The following is a 22,878-nucleotide window of genomic DNA, read 5'->3' as shown; positions in this document are numbered from 1 at the left end:
AAATACTCTCTATAATACTGGTTTTCAGTTTTCTTCACACAGGATAGCAGGCTAAAAACAACACAAAACTCTCCCCTGTCACACGTCACTCTTCTTCCTTAATACCTAGCCAATACCTGTCCTAACACTTCTATGTATTTCTTGTTTGTATGAATTTCTTAACTCATTATCTCACCTACCCAAAAATATAGATTTTATAAACATACACGCCATCAAAGTAAACTGGAAATGCAATGAAAAACTAAAGATGAACTACTTCTATATCCACTGTATTGGTATTACATGAGTATGTCACAGTAGAAACTTCAAATTGCTCATTTATACATGCATTTAAATTTCTAGTGCCACCGATGATTACAGGATTGGGCTGTATGCTGAACACATAGCAGCAGGCAAGAAGGATGATGTAAATGTCCCCACATCAATGGACCTTAATCCAATTACTCAATTGATGTAAGTAAAGACTATCACAAAAGATTTTTCTGTTTTCATTTATAGCTGCGTAGGGAAAAGTCTTCAAAATCACTTTAAGTACTTTTATAATTATGTTAGAAAGTAGTCCTTAAGCCTACAATACAATATAAATAATATCAGAATTCTAATTCACTGAGAAGTGGGCCAATTTAATAAAATGGATAGACAAAACAGAGAAAATAGTGATAATTTCAAATAATTATTGTATAATATAGCTATATTGTTACTTATGCTGCTTTATAATAAGCCTCATGCTTATTTTGTAATCATAATAGTTTGTCTTTTTTAAACTGTTATGAATATCCTGCCAGATATGCCATACTAAGGCAAGTTTTTATAAAAGTCATAAAAACATGGAAGTACATATCCTGGTAAACAAAATCACACTTAGAAAGTCTACATATTATTTTTACTAAGGTCAATACTCTGTTTAACCAAAAATAAAAAAGTAAAGAACAGAGCTTTTAATTAACAATGGAAGCAAGAAAAAAATTGCAAATGAACTAACAAAGCTGCAGAAATCGAATCACCCTAAAAACATTGCTATTTTCAAACAGTATAATTATAGGAAAACAGAAAATGAACAGGTTATATACTCCAGGCAATATAACCTATGGCAATATATCTTATCCTATCTTTTTCTTTTCCAATATGCAGTAATGACTAAAGAGTACCCTATCTTTGGTCCTTCACATACCAACAAAATAAAGTCAGAAAATAACCACTGAGCTTTCATTTTAGTTTTTTTAACTGCATATTAATTTTAAACGTAGACAAGAGAGGAGGTAAAGACTTCCTTCCTCAGAGTAACATCCAAAAGAAAAAAAAAAAAAAAGAGCGGAGCAAAACAAGAAGAGAATGAAATACCTACTACAACTGTATCACAAATTCAGAAAACATATTTAAAAGTTACAAGACAATTAAAAGGCCTCGCATAGTCACTTAATCTCTTGGTACCTTGGTTTTCTCAACTATTAAATGAAAGTTTTAGAATAGATCATATCCAAACTCCATCACTTTGAATTAGTTCAACAATTCTATGATTTCTTCAAATCCCTGAAATTGAAAACCTCTTAGCTACTCCTAAGCATTAAGTCTTTGACAGAGATGCCACAACATAAAACATTTAAAACAAAATTTAAGGAGAATATAACATTGCACAACTCCATAGAGTAAAGCATGTCAGTACTTCTTTAATGAAGAAAAAATACTTTGTAATAATTCTAAGTAACGATGACCAAATAGCTGCTTACACCTGAGCTCATAGGAAGCATATACACATAATAATTAACAAAAGAAAAGCTTCCAGACAGATTTTACACTAAAGAATCAAACTGAGTTTAAAAAAAATTTTTCATGACTTTAAGAAATCATAACTTAGTCTTAGAAAAATAAAAATATGATTTATACAAAGAATAATTTAAGTATGTGAATAAGCTCTCCCAGTAAGAGTTCACTTGCCTCCAACACTAACCACTTCAAAATCAGGTATTTCAAGAATGAATATAACCAAAATTGAAAAGCTACAGTTCTCCTAAAATTCTTAGCAACATAAATAAAAACAAAAACAAAAAGATTTACTCCATTCCCTACTATTCTATGTTTCTGAAATGCACTACTATTCGTTCTATTCTGTCCTTCCCCTCAAATTCCTGGGCCTTAAAATAGAGTCACTGCCCAATCTAATTCCTAGAACAGCAAAATATTAACAACCTAAATGAAGGCAACCTTCCTGTTAAAAATTAGAAGGATTTTTAAAAAATAAGCTGAGAGTCAGCATTTATTATATTCTAGAAAAAATACAGGATTTGACATCGTATTTAATTGATAAACTCATTGTGCAAAAATATCGTGTGAATAGAATTATGGGGCCTTCAATGTATAAGTACTCTCAAAAATCTTTAAAATGGAAAAAGAATTACTCCTCAAAACTTCAAAAAGTATGTTCAGTGTCACAAGGAAAGTTAAAAACACTACTGTCTAAAATTAAAAATTACTGAGTTCAGAATAAAATTCATGTGAAATTAGAAATATACTGAACATCAGTAAGACATAAAACAGGTCTTGAAATAAGAAAGAAAAATATAACAGTAATTTTAAGCATCAAATATTAGATTCAGAATGGACAAAAATGTTTTATTTTCCACACCAAATAATCTTACCTGAATCATTTTGCTGTTAAAAAACTCAAGATATTGATTTCATTTTTCATCTGGTCCTGTCAACGGTGCTATGACAGGCCCTGCAGGAAGCAGCAAAAGATCAGTGATGTAGTGCAGATAGTAGGTGTTTTCATGATCAAGATTTTGTCATGGAAAAGGATATCCATATAGTGGTTTGAAACTTGGCAAAGATTGACAATATCTCAAAAAGCTTATCAGTGTACATAATATTCTTTTTAGTTTACTTTGTAGTCTTAAAATGTTTATTATTATTCAATGTCTGCTTTATCAAAAATTTAAAAATCATGCTAAAATATATACGTGAAATTTTAAAGCATCATTTTTATATTAATAAAAATTGATAAGAAAACAATAGTTTATGATGTTAAAAACAAATAAATTTGATTGAAAAACAAAATGATTTATGTGTTGGAATGATTCTCTTGACCTCTGGAGAGGATTATTTTAATCTTATTTCCTTTAATTACTATAATTATCCATAAATACCAAATATTCAAGAGTAAATTAAAAAGTCTTTTCTTACAAGCAGTATCATCAGAATCAAACAGTTTATGCCAATACTGGCAAAAATTCCTTTAGGGAAAGTATATAGGTTACAAAAATACTAGAAAAAAAATCTGTGCAAACTCCAAAACATAATTCAATGATTACCAAAAATTCAAATCAGGAAGTGAACAGAAGAGTCAAACTACAAAACTGCTTCACAAAGACTCCAAACGTTTTTTATATTCCAAATTACTTTAACATAGTATAGGACATTGCCATATTTAGTTTAAACATATTTTTACCTTAGAAATTGTTCCCCATTTAAGGGCCAATTAATGAACAAGACTGTGATAAGAGATATCCATATTTATTCATTGGGAATACTGTTAGAATACACAAGAAACTTCTATATATGTCAAGGAAGCATACTCTAAGTCAATACTTCAAACAGAGTAAGAAATTAAAAACAATAGAAATAAAAGACATACTAAGTTTTTGAGTGTTCATTTGACTAAATTTTAATTTATTTTAATAAAATATGGTAAAGAACCATTTCAACAGGACTCTTATGTTCAAACATTTTAAAAATATTTTCAATATGCTCTACCTGTCTTATTTGTGCAAACCCTTCAAAATACTCTGTAAATTTTGCTTGCCAAAGCCCTCAACATTCTAAAAAGATACAACTTAATTTATATGGGTTTTCTGTCCTATAAAAATAAACAAATATTAATCTGAGATAATTTTAAAAAGAACTACAAAGTACTTCCACTTATTTCCACTCACTCCTGCTTTAAATATGTATTTGTGGAATAGGGAAATTTAAACACTTCTGACTTAAGATTATTTTCTTTTTATTTCTATACCTAAGGTCTCCATCCTCTTTTTATGTACATTCTATCAGATTTATGAAAAATCATTTTGAGTTGCAAATATTTCCATATTAAAAATACAGGAAAGCTAATGCCATATCCTTAAAAAATAAGATGAAGAAAATGGAAACTTCAACCAATCAGAAAGTATTGAAAAGTACTGCTTCATTTCTTGCATGTTGCATTTTATACCATGACACTTCAGTCTCTGAGGGCCAGGTTAATTAAGCTCCATAGCAGCTGCAGTGCAATGTGAGACACACACTGTTGCGGTTCCCACCAGTCCTGTCCAATTACCTGTAGTATTCCAGCACTGGACAAGTGACAACCAACCTTTTCTCTCTAGTCACTTGCTCCCACTGGTCTACTGATAAATGTTAGAACAAACTAACCTCTTTTTGGAAAAGATAGCAAAGCTGAATGCACCTGCTGCAGGCTGCAATGATGAGTCCCAGAGAGATGTTTGTCAGTCAGATCTCTGCAGATGTTGTTTAACTTTATGCTAAAGCTGTATCCAAAGATGGAAATGAGATGGCAATCAAGCACAAATCTCCCACCCTCGTCCACCCAGTTTTATTTTGAAAAGAAGTACTTGCTCATAAAAGTTGTGCTTTAAAATATAGCTCTACTAAACTGGACACAACTAAGACGCTAGGGTTAAAAACTCTACGGTTAAATAAAATGTTTATTAGGTGCCGATTTTTAGTTAACAGGCGCAATAATATGTATTCAATAAATGTCATTTGTGTCATTTAATAAAATGGTTTTAAAACTAATATTTTAAGCCAGACCAAAACAAAATAATAGAAGTATAAAATACACTAGTTTCTGAATGATAGTTGTCGTTTGGGTTTTTAGTGATACCTCATACTCCTTAGCATTTTCAAAACACACATCATATTTGTTATATTATATGAAACATCTTCAATACATAAATATTCAACTATTTCATCAACTGTGTTCACTATTTTTAAACTATTCCTGAAATCCTTTGGGGTGATATTTGCAAGGCAGTGTTGTTAGATGTATTTCCTTACAATGTCACAAATTTTAAATGAGCTATTTTTCCAAAACCCAGAAGGCTTCAAATAACAAATTTCAAAGTGACATTGTGCTATATGATTCATGAAAACATCAACACTATAAATTAATGATGTTCTGTAACTTACTATATCAATGACAGAAGATATAACATCAGAATGAAATTTAAAAATCAAACAAAAAGAATAGCTAAGATTTTTAATGCTAATTCATCTTTCTAAAAATCCCACATTTGCATACATGAGATAAGTATAAAAATTATATCTTTTGGAAACTGCAATGTTAATATAGATTGTGCTATGCAAATTATATTCCTTCATATAATAAGATTTCCCATTGCTTAAAATAAGAAAATAAAGTATTTAAAATAAATTAGAAAAATAAAAACATAGCAGATTCACAGAGATGCTAACGTATAAGACTGTGTTCCTCCTTCAACTGAGGATATAGAAACAAAATATAAAAGTAATCCATAGCAATAGGCAGTGTGTCAAATATAAACATTACAACTTTAAGATTCAAGGAAAAACAACTTGTTTCAGCAACTCTTGGATCACACTAAAATCAAAGGTATATCACAGTGCAATAATAACTATCATATTAAGTCCACCCAATAATGTTGGAAATTATACTACGCTATTTTTCTTTACTTGTTACAATTCTGTTTTATCAACTAATTTTGCCTTAAAATATATACTAATAAATTTCTAAGATTCTCTGCATCTAAGATCAAAAAATATGACTGCAACTTTTAGAAGCTATAAGTATTTACATTATACTACCAGTATCATAATACTCTTCGTCCAACAATATAAGCAGAAGTAATCCGTTTTAAACTTCACTATCTCCTCTGAATTTTAAAAAATCATCACGCTTATACAATTCAAATCCTGAAGTTTAAATTGGCCACTGAATTTTGCCCATTTCAAAATAAAAGCTGTGTAGGACATTCCCTTCACTAAAAGAAAATTTCACTTACATTGTGCTTTTTCATGATTTAAAAAAAAATTTAAGGTATAAACTGTTTGTCATAAAAAAAAAAAAGCACCACCCAAGTTCAACAGTGACAAAATCAAGATATGAGGAATCTAGGAATAATAAATGCAAATTTTAACTTAAGGATCAAAAAGGAAATAATTTGTATTAAACGTGATCCAGCTTTATAACCACAAATATGAAAACAGTATAAACTGTACACAAATACATTCCAACATTACAGCGAAGGATTCCTGTGTGACTGATATAATGAATACCTCCAGTATCATATGATAGAATAAAAACAGGTATACTATGAAGAGTTCTAAAATCCAAGGCACATATGAAAATATTTACTTTATATGTCTTTTATTATTCCCAACCAATAATGTATGCAATAAATTTTTCTGATTACCTACCTGAATCATCCATTAAATGGTTTTAATAGATAAAATCAATCTGTTTATTAACAAAAACTAAACACATCTTCAGATGCAAAATAAAAGAATTAAAAAAAACTGTCACCATTCTGAAAACGCATATAGTAATATATTACTCAACATAAGAAAACTGTTTTTACTATAAGGCAACTTTATATAATCTAATTATAAAAGGATATATGTATATAAATATATCAAATTAGTTTGCTCTAATGAAATAAGGAAAAAAGATATATTATTAAACCACCAGTATTAAGTCAGTATTCCACAAGATTAGATTTTTAAAAATAAATAAATGGATAACACAGTACAGAAAAGAGTAAAATAAAACTACTTGTAGATCATTTTTTTCTGATTGCAGTAACTGAAAAATGCATTTCACAATTCCTGATCACACAACTTTCCCAAGTTATTTTATTTAGCATGTGACATGTTGAAATACACAATGCAATATCCAATTGTACAAATTCTAAATTCAAATCAATGTACAAAAATGTTTTCTCCATTTCAACCAAAATTTAAAAAAATTACTCAGAAAGGTAGGGTTGCTTAAGATATAACCTGATGAAGGGAAAAGGGGGAAAACAAATAAATATGAGGAGATTATATTGGCTACAATTTTTAAAAGTACCTATCATTTGAGTTGAAATTTATTCAAATGTCCCCAAAGTATGTCTGTATTCTGTGTTACACATCCTGAAGAAAAGTTTTCACCAATACACTAGTATTTTAATCTAAACCTTACAAACAATTATAATGTTTCAAAACTTAGGTAATTTGAGGAAATCTGCTAGGCTATACAACTAAAGTACACTTTTCTCCAAATATACTCTTATCAAATGAGAAACAGAAAAATGCTTCATGAAATAAACATCAGATATATTCATTCTAACAGAATATGACAGTCATAAAAGACACAAAAATGGTCTGCCGAACATAATCCTCTAGGAAATTCTTTATAACTCGGCGATATGAATCATATCTTTATAATTTAATTCATCTGAGATATAAAAGGTAAGTATGCCTTATGTATATCTGAGTAAGAGAAGTTGAAAAGAACTCAGAGGCTGTTATATTTAAGAATACCAGGACCTCAGATAATTCCACAGGCTTGCGGTCAAGTGTGAACAGGAAGACTATTAAAATTATAGTCTATCTGAAGAAGAGAGATTATCTGTCCAAACAGGTAATAATCTAGTTAAAATCATATTTTAATACAAACTGTTCAGAATTCTTAAAGCTTCTTATAAACTACAAGCTTTATTTTATCCTTAAAATTGATCCCATAGCGTGTGATCGGTTTCCACCTGTTACAGGCAAAGTACAAGCCTTCTTTTATCCGACATTTCAACTCACATTTGATCAGGTTATGTCACCACACACACAAAATTTTATTCAACGCATTCCAGCTTTTCATTTTTTTCCAACGGATATTCTTGCTCTATACAAATAACATGCCTCAGAACTATAAATAAAATAAGCAATTCCAATGTAATAAGAAAAAATGTACAACTAAGTAGACTAAAAACAAAAGATCTAATTCTCTGTGCACCCTTTCCAACCCACTGAAAATAAACTATACTCAAATGAAAAGGCATTTAATTTACTATTTGGAATATCCTTGATAAACATCAATTTTCTGTAACATCCCTGCACATCTGATACCATCTCATGTATAATGCAAAAAAGCTATTTCATTTTCATCTATTGACAGTGAATTTAATTTACCATTGCAGCTCTTTTCCTAGAACTATCACGTTATTAATTCTGCAATCAAGCTCTTTTGAATGCTTTTATTTGTTCTAAGGGTTTTCACAAAATTCTACATTGATATTTTTAATCATAATATACCTCTTAAACATATGAATATGAATATGTTAGCAAACTTTCTTAATGCATAAGGAAAGTTTCAGAGACAAGGAAAGCCATCTGCAAAAACTACACTCATAAACTTTAGAGAGACATCATATCTAATAGATTACATTTTAGCTTAATAAATTTCATGTTTACCCAAAATATTATATTTAATATATACAACTAAACGATAGTTTCAACCATCCTAAAACCTTCTTATGCACTGTAATGGTCCATTTCTACCACCAAGTGATTGGCTATGAAAAAGAAGTCCTCCAAATGTTCTGCTTACATTCATGCCAGATGTCTTTGCTGTATTAAAGAACTCTTAACTGAATTAGATCACTGAAAGCAAATCAGCTTTTCCTTTCTACCAGGGAAAAAAAAATAAACAGTATCGGTCCCTCAGCACTGAATTGATATTTTTGATAGCCATAAAGATATAATAACTTTTTTAAAAAGCGCAGAAAGCTAGATCTAAGTAAAAACAAATCAGCTAATGTTTTATCTAGGAAACATACTATTCAATTATGTAGATTTCTCTATTAAACTTAAAATACATATATTGATTAGCAAAATAATAAGAAAAAAGAAAAAGATGAACATGCAGAACTATGCAACTCTTGAAATAAAAAAGCACACTGAAAAATAAAAAAATAAAAAATTATACCAGTTAGGAAACTTGCCATATTCCAGTAATTATTATACTACACTATTAACATATTTTAATCAACTACAACTAAGTAACACTAAGTAAAAGGAATTCTGAAGCATTACTTTACTTCTTGTATAATAATATAGATTTCCTTATCTCAATTACATTATAACCACAATATATTAAAAATTTGAAGAGGCAGCACTTGTCCTCTTTACTTCACTCCAAGGCCAGCAAACAAAGCAATGAAGCAGAAAGAGGTACATAATGGACTCAGAAGTAAATGCTCCATTCTTTAAGAAGCCTCCCTACTCCCCTCTTCTGAATTCACTCTAGACTAATTGTCATTACAATGATGTCTGAAAACTTCAGAAGAACCCTATATCCTGATGCCAGCTGTCCAGGTTTCTATCTTTAAATTTGAGTTTTTTTCCTAATAAGAAAATACCCGAAAGAATCATCTTGCAATTGGTCTAAATCACACACAGAGTACATCAATTATAGGAAAAAGACATAATCAACAATGGAAATAACCTGAAAATTTGTCCACAATACAACCTAATACAGCAATATACAAATAAAGTCTCCACTATCGTTTAAAAATTTCTTTCAAGACAGCACACAACACATGTAGATCTTCTTTCTTTCCTTGGGGACTCATCAAACAATCTCTTCACCATTGCACCTACCTGGATAAAAATCTTTGGACTTAGACAGCTTGATGGTGGCTCCAGTTTCTTTTTGCAACTGAACAATTGTCTGTCCTCCCTTCCCAATTATAGATCCAGCAGCATAACTAGGTATGAGAACCTTTAGAAAATACTGGCCGTCTTCTGAAAAATGCAAAGAAATGTACTTGGTTAACAAGATATTTTTAAACTTTGCATCCCCTCTCCACCCTCAAGAGAGAAAAGCAGTAACTAAAAGCAATGGGCATACAGCTGCAGGAAATATGAAGTTAATTTTTTTTAAAAAATGAAAATGAACTAATTACACTGAAAAACAAATATGTACAAAATGTTTCCCATTTTGTAGGATTTATGCGTTCAAGCTTGGAAGTTAAATCTAAACATATTCTATTATTTTGCAGCACTGTAGAAACTGATGACTAAATTCCAGTTGTTATTCCAAACATGGAAGTCTTCCAATTCTATCTGTAGTTACTATGGCAAAATGAAATAAACTGATCCTTTAACAAAACTTCAGAAATTTATAAGATGACAAACCTTCACTTAACATATTGAAGAAGAAAAAAAAAATCAGGACTGTAAATAGTGATGAGCTATATTTGTTTGTCATTAACAAATACATAAGGACTACAATTAGCTATTGCCCATATCCTACTTAAAGTATGCAAAACAACCATTCTCCTATCAAATAATCCACCCAAACTGTGAGGTGTATTCCAAGCCTTCAACAACTGCCAGGAAATAACTCAATGTGGTGGACTGGCAAATCTAACTAATCCTAGTGTATTTCCTTAGCACTTCTTAGCCTACGATGATCTCGTTTAAGCTCATTAATTAAAGAACCTTAAGAAGAATTTTGCCAATATTAAAAAGCTTAAGAGTGATTTATATTAAATACACTTAAAAGTGACCAAACAGATAATGTTCCTTCTCCAAAATAACCACAATTTTTAAAACGGAAAGGGGGTCGGTGATTCCCGGAAAAAAAAAAAATGAAATGTTTTAGGAAATAAAGCTAACTCCATAAACTTTAATTCCCGTCAACCTGATCATGTCTTAAATACTAAACAGCCCGGTAAATCCAGCTTTTCTACGTGAATGAATGTTCCAAATTTTGCGGTGTGCCACTCACAAGACCCCCATCCGTCTATAATGTATATATATGCTGGAGATAAATTCACCTCTGCTTCGATGCATTGGGTGCATTGTTAAGATGACTCCAGTGCAAATGAAGAAGCGATACCGGTCCCGTTATAACTCATCTTCCAAGGAAGCGCAGAATGTTAACTAACAAGTCACCATACCAGACACCCCCACCCACGTATGCACACCCCCGAAGACAAATCAATGAGATATTTACACCGACAATATAAGTGCGGTAAGGGCATGCACTCATCAAGATTTTGCACACTACTTGTGGCCCAAAGCAAGGGATGGAGAGAGCAAAAACTCTCGGGCGCCCCAATCATTTGCAATCCGCTACCCAAGTGCCATTTATTTATTTATTTTATCAGACTGTTAAATGCAGCGCGCATCTTCGGGCAGCCATCACCTTACTCCGGGGTCATCCTCCTCCTCCTTAACGGACCCCGTCGCCCAGGTCTAGGATATTTAAATGGTCAGCCTCTCCACCGATTAAATGGAAAGATAGGTCTATTTCAAAAAACTGGTCGCCATTTTGATGAATGATAAACACAGAAATGGAAATGTGTTGGGGACAACGAGGCGCGGGGCAGGTGCAGGGGAGGGGGCGCAGGGCAGGGGCGCGGGAGCCGCCGGGCTCGGGCTCGAGGTGTCCCGGCCGCGGGAGGGCGGGAGGGCGGCCGGCGGGAAGGAGGGAGGCAGGGGCGGGCGGCGGGGGATGGGGCCAGCGGGGAGGTGGAAGCGATACCCACCGCCCGTATTGGTCCTCTTGGTGCTGCCGGCTTCAGGGGGGGCTTCCAGCGGCCTTTTCCGCGAGTCCGGCGGGTCGAGGTCTATGGGAACCCCAGTGTGGGTCCCGTTCTGCTGGATGGGAGCTGCCGCCATCATGTTTGCAGTTCCTGCCGCTGCTACCGGGAGAAGGTTCTCCCTTTTGTTTTGGCTTTTTCTTTTCTTTCTTTCTTTTTTTTTTTTTTTTTTGCGTTTGGGGTTTCTTAAGGTTTTTTTTTTTTAATCGGATCAACAGAAATCTCTTTAGGAAAAAAAGCAATGTTGCTGGTTTGTTCTCACTGGGGAGGGGGCAGGGCTGAGGAGCAGCTGCAGTGCAGTGTCAGAAAGGAGACAGGGGAATGGAGGGGGTGTGAGAGACGGAGGGTGAAAGAAGGAGAAGAAAGGAGAGCGGGGGAGAGAGTGGAGAAGGGAGAGGGGCGAGTGAATGAGCGGGAGGAGGGGACCGGGGAGGACGGGCAGAGGGAGTGGGAGAGCGCGAGGGCTGGCGGGGCGCGGGGAGAAGCCGAGGAGGAGGGGAGACTGAGGGAAAGAGTGAATGAGCAGGAGGAGGGGAAGGAGGTGGATGCCGAGAGAGGAGCGAGCGGCAGAGGAGGGCAGGAGCCGGGAAGCAGCGCGGCGGTCTCCGCGCCGCGCTAGCGCTGCGCTCGCTCCCGCTGCTGGTGCTGCCGCCGCCGCCGCTGCCGGAGCGGTTCTGCCGTTGCCTGGGCTGCTCGGCGCTGCTGCTGCTGCCGCCCGGTCTCGCTCATTATTTCTCCCGCTTGTGAGGGGGGGTGGCGGGAGGGAGGGGGATGGCTGCGAGGGGAGGGTAGCGAGGGCTTGAGTTCGTAGACTCCCACACACTTCGCGCTCGGGTCCCTGCCTCTCAGCAGCGCCGCCGCCGCCGCCGCCGCCGCCTCCCAGCGCCGATGCCTCAGCCCGCCGGGCGGCTAGGGGTTGGGGGGGGAAACTCGGCGGGGTGCGAGGCGGGCGAGCGAGTGTGTGTGCGCGTGCGTGTGCGCGCGCAGGGGAGCGGGGGCGCGCGCCGGGGGCGGGGGCGGGGATGGGGGCCGGGGCGCTCCCGTGGGAAGGGAGGGGTGAAAGGTCGCCGGTCCCCGGCAACACGGCTCAGGCAAACGTAAGCGGCTTGTCGCAGAAACCAGGGGGTCCACGAAACGCGCTAGGCTAGAAGGCGGGAAGGAGAGATTACTGACAGCCGTGCCAGCCAATAAAATGGAAATGTGAGAAAGGTTCTTCAGGCCCCTTCCCAATCAGGAAACTTGGGTGATGAGGGGGAGCGAAGGGGCGGGGTGGGATCTTGGTCCGGCTGGGACTGGCGCGGCGACAATTTGGGCAAGTCTGAGAAGGGCATTCGAGTGACCGTTGGGCACGGGTGGGACAGCGTCAGGACTGGAGGAAGAACCGGAGCTGTGTGCTTCCAGGGCTTCTAGCCAGGTGCATTCGTTTTTATTTTTAAGAGTTAGGTAAAAGACATTAATTAGCATCTCACTCATCGGCGATTTTCTGCGGGGCGATTTCATCAAAAGGATTTCTTAATCGCACTGTGTGACACCGTTAGGGGACTTACAGTGTCACTCGCCGCCTTAAATCCTTTTGGGAACAAGCGGGGTTATAAATAAATAAAGCTGAGCGTGAGTCTCCCCTTCACAGAGCGCTGATAGACTAAAAAGACAGGCAAAAACCAACTTGAGTGTGCACACAAAACTAAATATTGAACGAAATACGAGTGTCGGAATAAAACTCAGTGCAATGTGCACAGCTTATGATCGTATAGATCTTGGATATATCACAGACCTGAAACTCAACCCTGCAACACAAAAGCACCTAATGTCGCTAGAATAGACTATGACCTTAGAAATCATCTAAATCAAGTCCCTCATTTTACAAGTGAAGTATTTTACTCAAATTAGTAGTTTAATTAACTCAGTATGCTAGGAAACGGGTAGTAGAGGAGCATGGCCTTCGTTCGGAGTCTGAAATCTTTCTTGGTTTCCGGTCCTTGCAGGCTGTTCTACAAGTGTGTCTTGGACAAATCCCTTAACATGTTGCCATTTATTAAGTGGTTACCATGTGGCTGGCAAGCGATCCACCTTACATGCTATGTCCCTTACATGCAGTATGTCATGTAGGTATTATTATCCCCATTTTTTGAGGCACTTTATGTTTAAATTAGTAATTTATCCAAAACTACACAGCTATTAACATTGTAGTAATAATTCAAATTCAGGTCTTTCTGATTCCAAATTCTGTCTTCTTGAATATTGCAATACAGCAGAGCTTCAGATTCCCTCCCACTTAAAACAAGTACTGCAACCAATTCCCACAATTCTTAGGAGTCAAATGAGATAATATATGTGGCAATGTATTCTAAACTGTAAAAAGATATAAATATATTCACTAAATTTCTAAAATGAAGATGCTGCTTCCCTATATTTTCCACTACAGTATGTCAACCTGAAAGAAGGTTTTCGGACTAAGCTAGCAGAAGAGACTTCACTGTAATTATGTGGTATTCTAAGGAAGAATATATGCTTATATGAGGCAATAACCAAAGAGAATAGAATAAAATGTAATTCCTGATAGAGTGAAATGGAATAGAAAAGAATACTAACCCTACTCATAGCGTCCTTATTGGAAAAAGTATCTAAGAGGCATTGTGATTGCTGGTGCTTTATAGTAATGAAAGAACGATATCACTGTGCTAAACATTTATTTTTGGACTAAAAGTTCATCTGGACTATGAAAAAAACATTTGCCTCAATCCGGGAAAAAGATATGCTAAGAGCTGAAAGATAAGGATAACAGGTAAGTTGTACGTATTGGTAAAGGTCTATAAGTCAAAGTCCAGAATTTTGATCTTACATATAATGTAATAGGAAACCACAATATAGGCTTCATGACCAAAATAAAGAAGATATATAGATAGAACTGGGAAAATAAAGAAAAGACGTGATGAAGAAAAAGGGTTTGGAGTAAGTCTATAGTGCAGTAGTCAAGACAGTAAAAGGCCAGATATTGTACACTCTTCTTTACAAGTATACAAAAAATATGTAAGGACGTTTTTAAAGGAAAAATTAGAAAACGTCTGGTGTTTGGCACTAGATTGTTTTGAAACAGTAAAAGACAGTGGACAAAGATAATTGAAAGACAAAGATATATTACATAAAGCTTGGGCAAAGTTATTCTGTAAATATAGTTTTGAATTGGGGAAAAACTGAGGTTACAATTGGAAAACCTGAGTTTAACAAATTTCTAAAAATAAAATATTTCTGAAATAGTTTAGGAAATATTTGTCATTGCCACGTGTAAGTTAAATTGAAAATGAGTTTCTAAGTTAAATTGCCTTATAGATACATGCTTGTCAAGGTAGAGTCACACTGTATTCTTATGGTATTTATTTGACCCTTCTCTTACTGCTTTCTTTGGACTTAATATTTGAATACTACCTACCACTCCATGGGGCCCAGAAGCACAAGATATGATATTTAATATGGATGGGATGCTAAATAGTAATTTAGCTATGATATGCCAGGAGTTACAGAGACTATCCCAAGACCTAGTCAGACATCCGGTTAAGTCAGCTAAGAACTGATTTGGACAATGAAGATTATCAGAAAGAACACTCTAATTTAGCTTCCATTCCTTATATATTTTGTGGTTTTTTTAAATAATACTTCTGCATTATTCTTATTGTATATGCCTCTTCAGTTCTGATTAAATGGACATAAAAAAACGTTTTACCTGTTGTTTTCTGAATTTTGTGCCAGCTAATAAAACTGAAGAAAGAAAAATGTATAGAAGATCCCAGTTTATTAATATTCAGTGAGATATATCTTTTCTGCTACAAATAAACTGTTAGAGTAAACTTTTCAAAAAATATAATAGAAGCATTTGACCTTTAAATTCTCTAAAATGAAATAAAATTTTATTTTTTAATTAACCAAGCAATTGACCTCTGCTAATTTAATAATATTTTCTAACACCTTAAGACCTTATAGAACTTGTGTTCTTTTCATTGCTAATTAGTTGAGTTATGAACATGAGCAACTATGATACAAAGTGATATTAATATGAAGAACAAAATCCCCAGCCTTTATTTCAGAGTTCTTTTCCTTCTTGTTTCAGACTGAGTAAGTAACATGGACATAAAATACTCTATTTTCAGTAATAATGATTGATTTTCAAGAGAAAGCACAAATAGTTGATATCCACAAATATTCTTAAACCCACTTATTTGTCTCCATGTTCCTGCTTTTCCTCCAATCAGTCCTGTTACTGAAGAACATAAATACTCTCACTTCTTGAATGTCTGTTCAGCTGATGCTTTGGGGAAATATTTTCTGAATTTGTGTCCCGCCAGAAGCAGGCCCTGAGTTAAGTATTAAATGCAAGTAGTGACATGGGGAAGTGAAACAGGGAAGAGAGAGAAAGCAATAAAGGGTGAGTTACCAAGCAAGTTATTACTGTGCTTAATCCCATTGTGATTTCCTTGGAACAAGTTTAAAACACTAGCTTCAGAACTATCCTACTGAAAGTATGGAGCCTGCCCCATAGTTACACACGCTGGAAATGCTGGAGACTTAACACCTCATGTTAGAACATCCCTCACCATTATGGAAATCATGCCAGTGTGTGCTGAAATGGTAGGGCAAGGAGAGATGGGTGGGGCACCACCAGTTTGTTACAAGTATCAACCTTAATTTACGAATAAAGAAAATGAGAAGCCTGTCTTTTACTATAAGGTATTGTTGATAATCAAATAGTAAGGATTATAAAAGAATTTGGAAAGACTTAAAGAAGTAAAAAAAAAAAAAACAAGGTTTCATAATTTCCACAATCCGCATATTTTAACCAAACATTGATTGTAAAAAGCCAGAATCATTTCTTTTTTCTGTGCTCTTAAGAAACACGTTTTTAATTTTTTTTAAGATACAAGGCATGAAGAATCAATGTATATATTCTGATTTTGTTGTTGTTGTTCAATACAGTACAAAGAAAATAGGAGCAAATATATACCAAAAGAGTTTCTCACTTATTCCAGGTCTTTTATAATAAGTTATAAAGATAGACATATTGATTATTGATTAGAAATGCTTTTCTAAGACTGCACTATTAGAAAAATGATTTATTGATCTTTATCTTCTCAAAAATTCAAACAGTGCTTATGTTATATATTTAATAATTATAAATTCACTATTGGTGGATATGTTTAGAAAAATAAATGAAAGCTCACACAATTTATATGTATTATTCCAAAATCTCCAAACCTCAGTATTCCAGTGTAAATATATCATACAAATAGGTATGTTAGTGTTAGAAAGAATACTAAATTCTTTGGCACTGAATATGTTTCCTTGGTTTCTAATGGATCATTAATGTTTTTCTGGCATTTTTCTAAATATTATGAAACACATCTTTCTGCACTTTCTGCACTGACCTAAAGGCAATAAATCTGAACTAAGACTGTCTACAGTGCAATCTAAAAGAACCTTGTTATAATTATACTATACTTATGTAAACATAAGGGGAAAGGGGAAATTCTATTATATTTGCAACTGTCCTTTAAGTCTAAAATTATTTCAAAACAAACAGTTAAAAAAAGAAACCTTGAACTGATGATCTGGTTCTGACTCTTCTACCTACTAACTTTATGACCTAAAGAACTCATTAAATACTCTGAGCTTCAGTTTCCTCATCCATATAATAGAATAGTTGGTAGATGCTCTGTAAGTTTCTTTATCACATAAAACAGATTTTCTTTGTTAGTATATTTGCTACCATTTGTAGACTCTAACAAAGAAAATTATCAAAATCAAAGTACAGACTATGCACCTTAACATATATTTTTAAATAAGTTAATAGTATACATTTTGAATATGTACTGTGAGGCACAATGGAAAATAATAAACAAGGAAAAACAAGATTGACACTACAAAGAATATATTTAATATACTTATTCTCCAGATTTTTGCACTTTAAAAACAATACTCATTAAATACTCTACAGTCAAAAGTATTTTGTTGGAACCACAATTCAAAATGTGACAGTATCTTTTAAAACATTTGGATGTGAAAAATTGCTGGAGGAAAAACAATGAAAGATAAAGTTGTTAAGATATAGCAATGGCAAGAAGTAGGAGGAGGAGGAGAAGGGGAGGAAGAGGAGGAGAAGAGGGGGGAGGGGGAGGAAAGAGGGGAGGAGGAGAAAAACAGATCTTAAAAGAAAAAGAACTGCAAAAGTAGACTAACAATGGAATAACTGACTAGTGTTCAAATGTTTTGTCAAACAAATTTCAATCACTTGTCTGTTGCATCCATAAAATACCTTCAGCAGCACATACTTTATTCTAGTAAAGCTTAGAGGGACTCCAAGTTTCCATTTGCCCAAGCTGGCCTTGACCTATGCCAGATGCCCCAGAGCAATTGTTAATACCCTCAACACTGTCCCAACTTGGATAATAAATTATATGGTCATTCTCACAATACTCAAGAGCTGTGACTTTTTATTTTAGACCTGGAAATTATAAACCATAAGATCTTTTTGATTCCTCAGATTACTTTTTATAGCAATTTCTCCATGTGTAAAATAATAGAAATGTTTATTATAGTTCACTCTTACACTATCATTATTGTGTAATAAATGAGTATATCCTCACATCTTCTACCCTCTATGATGTTTAGTCCCTACCCTTATATTTTTCTTAGATAGAGCAAAGTGCAGAGATCAAGAACAGAGGTAGAAAGAACAGAATTTCTAAATGAGTTTTTCCACATTTTAACACGGAAACAATCACTTTGATAGGAGGACTCCTTCCTTAAGAAGTAGTGTATATAGAAAGATGGAATGAATTGAAGAACTAGTAAATGAAACATTATAAATATGATGAAATACATCTTCAAATGATAAAACGGTAGACTCACAGATAGCATCAGGGAATAGTTTACATAATAGATTATTCAGATTTCCTATCTGTTTACTTTCTACTGCTCAAATAAGCCATAGTCCTTGACCTCCAGTCAAGCTTTTAATGTTTCTCATCAAGGCTTCTTTTAATGTAGTTTGCTATTTCCACTGTTTAATATAGGTCAAAGAATAAAAAGCTCTGTTTGTTTTATAACAATGTTACTTGTGTTTATAAGTACAAGAAGAAATTGGCCTCCTAGTATATTTTAAAAAATTACACTACCATACTCAATCCGAGATTTTGCCTTGATATTTAATCTTTTGGTTTCACTATGTAAGCATTACTATGGTAGGTCAGAAATGTCTAATCTACATCATGTAATTCTAAATTCCTTTATCCAGGTGTCATTTCATATAATTGAGAGTAAACAGAGCTTAGTTATTAAAAATAAATATTTTACAGATAGGCATTTATGTACATATGGATATAGAAAGAGATGTGTGTGTTTGTGTGTGTGGAATGTGTTTGTGTGTGGTAAAATGAGGGGCACAAGCAGGGACTGCGTAGAGCTGTTCTACCTAATGTCTGCAGTGGGGAAAGAAAAATTAGTAAATGCATTTGGTTTGCCTTTACTTAGGCTTTTCTTTTCAAGTCTAAGTATGTTGGGGGTTTTAAATTTTTTTATTTTACTTTCTCATGAAGAATTTGAAACATATTCCAAAGGAGAGAAAATAATATAATGAATCCTAGGGACTATACACCCACCTTCAATACCATCAACTGACCAATCCTGTTTAATTTATAACCTGTCCCTCAGGAAAATTTGAAGCAAATTCTATCATGTCATTTTTTCTTCTGGAAATATTATAGACTTTTAAAAAGTATCTAAAATACAATTATTACATTGAAAATAATTAACAAAAATTCCTCAATTTTGTCAAAGATCTAGTCTATATTTAAATTTCCTTAATGGTCTTATAAAGTTATAAAGTCATTTTACATTTTGTTCAAACCTCTACCCACATAGAACACATACATTGCAACTGGTTGATATGTCTCAAATATTTTTAAAGCTGTATCAGTCAGGTTTCAACCACAGAAAAAGAATCAACAGGATATATATATTTTATAATGTTTATTTTTAAATATAGATATATAGTGATAGCAATATTAAGGGAACTGGACTGCACAATTGTAGGCACTGGCTAAGAATGCGCAAAGTCAGAAAGAAAAGGCAGAAGGGGAAAGGAGAGCAATTGTAGGCCCAAATGTGCTTAGAGTCTCTGACTCTGAGAAGGACCTAGTTGCTTTGATAACTACCCCTTCCTTAAATACCTTTCTCAAGGTCCCCTTCCTGGAGGTTGGTCAAGAATTTGGTTGAGGAGCCATGACTCTCTATTTTAGTGATTCAAGTCAGACTTTTACTCAGCAGAAATAGAATTTTCCACTTACATTAGTCAAATAAGAATTTAACAGGCTTCTGATCTCAGACATTGTAGTTTTCATCTCTAAAAGTTAAGTTTGGATCTTTTTCATATCTTCCAAGAAGCTACTTAACATGTTCAATAAATGCTCACCCTTCTTGAACTTATGGAAGACAAGTTATGATATTTATTTTGATATTTTTATCTATTGATTCTATCATGTCATTTCTGGTATGGTTTTTTGTTGTTTGCTTTTTCACTTTAACGGATTAGATGGGACTTGATTGTCCCAATTTTCTACATGTAATTTTTTTTTTTTTTTTTTTGAGTGACAGAGTCTTGCTCTGTCACCCAGGCTGGAGTTCAGTGGCTCAATGCAACGTAGAACTCCTGGGCTCAAGAGATCCTCCCACCTCAGCCTCTCAAGTAGCTGGGACTACAGGCACAAGCCACCATGCCTGGCTAATTTTTTTGTTTGTTTTTTGTAGAGACGGGGTCTCACTATGTTTCCCAGGCTAGTCTTGAACTGCTGGCCTCAAGCAATCCTCCCACTTCCACCTCCCAAATCTGCATATAATTGTTTATGGGACATAAGACATTGTGAATTTTAGCTTGCTGGATGCTGGATATTTTTGTGTTCCTATAAATATTTTTGAACTTTGTTCTGGGAATATTGTTATTTTGAAACAGGCTGATATTTTGGGGTCTTATTTTTAAACTTTATTAGGTGGGACCAGATTACCATTTAATATAGGACTAATTTTGCCCCACAACTAAAGGAAAACCCTCTAATGATAGTGTAATTATGTCTAGCTGATGATAGTGTAATTACTCTAGCTGAAGATAGTGAATTATGAGGCTTTCCACTCTGGGTGGTGGGAACAAGAACTGTTCCCAGAACAAGAACTGTTCCCAGATCACCAGACGCTGTTACCTCCAATCCTTAGGTAGTTTCCTTCAATACATGTATTAGTTAGTACTCAGCTGAAGATTCAAGGTGACTCTTCAATATTTCAAAAGTTATATTTCTGTCAAGCTCTTTTCTCTCAGTACATTGCCACCCTGTGAATTCTAGCCATCCTTTTTGGTGATTCCTTCAAAAGGTAAATGTAAAATTTTCATATGGCCCAGCAATTCCACTCCTGTATATACTCAAAAGAATTGAAAGCAGGTTTGCAAATACTTTTATATAAATGCTCATAACAGCATTATTTACAATATCCAAAAAGTAGAAACAATCTTTGTCAACTAATGAAGGAATAAACCAAATGCAGTAGTCTTACAATGGCAAATCATTCAGCCATAAAAAGAAATGAAGTATTTATACATGCTACAACATGGATGACCCTCAAAAACATTGAGTGAAAGAAGTTGGATACAAAAAGGTCACATAATGCATACTTCTATTTATAGGAAACATACAGAATTGGTAAATCCATAAAGACAGAAAGCAAACTGTTATCTCTGGGGGTTTGAGAAAGTGGAAATTGGGAATGACTCCTTAATGGGTATATGTCTTCTTTTTTAGAGTGATGAAAATGTCTTAGAACTAGATAGAGGTGATAGTAACACAAATTGTAAATGTGCAACATGCTAATGAATCATAGTATACCTTAAAATGGTTAATGAGTAACTGTGTATTATGTGAATTTTATTTCAATAAAAAAATACACCCCCCCTAATATTCCTCACTATCTTTCCAGAATTCTCTAATTATTTATTCTCTAAAAAAGGGATTATGCTGTGGTACAAGTATTTAAAATCTGTTTGTAAAGGCTACACCAACGTAAAATGCATAATTTGTGAAAGGAAATATACTTTTCCTTAAATAATATTTTGATAAGAATTAAAAGCTAAACAGAAGCACATCATGTGTGTGTATGTGTGTGTATGTGTGTGTGTGTGTATGTGTGTATAGTATTCTTTCTTCTGTCATTGTAGAATGGCCAGATAAACGCAATAAACATGTTGTCATTGAACATAAATTATATATCCTAATGATGCATTACTAGAAATTCTCTAAAGATTATTCCATTTCTTCACTCCTTCCATATTTGAAGAAGAAGGGAGGTAAGGAAAATGAAGCTGAAAAAAAGCATGATTACTGTTACCATTTTCTACAAGAGCTTTTATAGTGTGAGGCAGTACAGAGTAGTGATTAAGTATACCCCTTTGAATCAGATTATCTGGATATGAACATTGTCTTTTCTTCTTACCAGCATGTGACCTTGCACAATTTGCCCACCCCTCTGTGCATCAGTTTACTCACTTGTAAAATGGAAATAATGGTAACTACCTTTGCTACAGGTTACAAGCTATCTACCAAAATTTATGCTCTCACTTCCACAGCATGATTTTAATGCTCTATGACTGCCCAGACAGGCACTTAGTTTCCCAGCTTCCCTTCCACTGAGGTACAACATGTGACTATTCCTCACAAAGGGAATGAAAGTTGAATTGGTATGTAGTATTCAAGGTCCATGGTTTCTAAGAAATTAGCATGCCTTGTCTGTGATATTTTTCTCATCCCATCAATCAGCTGGAAATAGTAAACAATAAGGCAACAAGTCCCTGGACCATAATAAGGAAGAAAGCTACCTGTAACTAGAAGTACCTTCATTAGGCTAGTAGCAAAGGAAGGGAGGAGGAGCTTCTACTGTTTACTGAAATTTGGAGGAATGTTTGGTATAGCAATATTATCCTAATACTGTCTCATATGATTATGAAGACTAAAAGGGTAGTGTATGTAAAAGTGCTTACTTATAACTGAACTTGGCATATTTTAAATGTTTGATAGATGTTAGCTACAGTGGTCTCTTTCTATTGTGGTAAAACATACATAATATAAAATTTGCCATTTTAACCATTTTTTAGTGTACTGTTCAGTGACATTATTACATTTTCAATGTTGTGCAACCATCACCACCCTCTATTTCCAAAACCTTTCATCAC

At 34.5% G+C, this 22,878-nt stretch overlaps 1 protein-coding gene across 1 annotated transcript in view; it reads right to left on the bottom strand.

The window, feature by feature from the left end:
• Window positions 1–12,018, bottom strand: part of NOVA1 (NOVA alternative splicing regulator 1) — a 147,865-nt gene extending 135,847 nt beyond the window's left edge. The window contains exons 1-2 of the mRNA XM_045569424.1: window positions 11,565–12,018; window positions 9,670–9,813 (exon numbers count right to left, since the gene is read on the bottom strand). Coding sequence (XP_045425380.1) covers window positions 9,670–9,813; window positions 11,565–11,700 — 280 coding nt within the window. The 5' untranslated portion in view covers window positions 11,701–12,018. The remainder of the gene's footprint in view (window positions 1–9,669; window positions 9,814–11,564) is intronic.
• Between the last annotated feature and the right edge of the window lie 10,860 nt (window positions 12,019–22,878).

Source organism: Lemur catta, chromosome 1 (assembly GCF_020740605.2).
Source record: "Lemur catta isolate mLemCat1 chromosome 1, mLemCat1.pri, whole genome shotgun sequence".
NCBI classification, from domain to species: domain Eukaryota; kingdom Metazoa; phylum Chordata; class Mammalia; order Primates; family Lemuridae; genus Lemur; species Lemur catta.
Note: the sequence above shows the minus strand (reverse complement) of the source record. Positions and strands in the feature narration are given on the sequence as shown.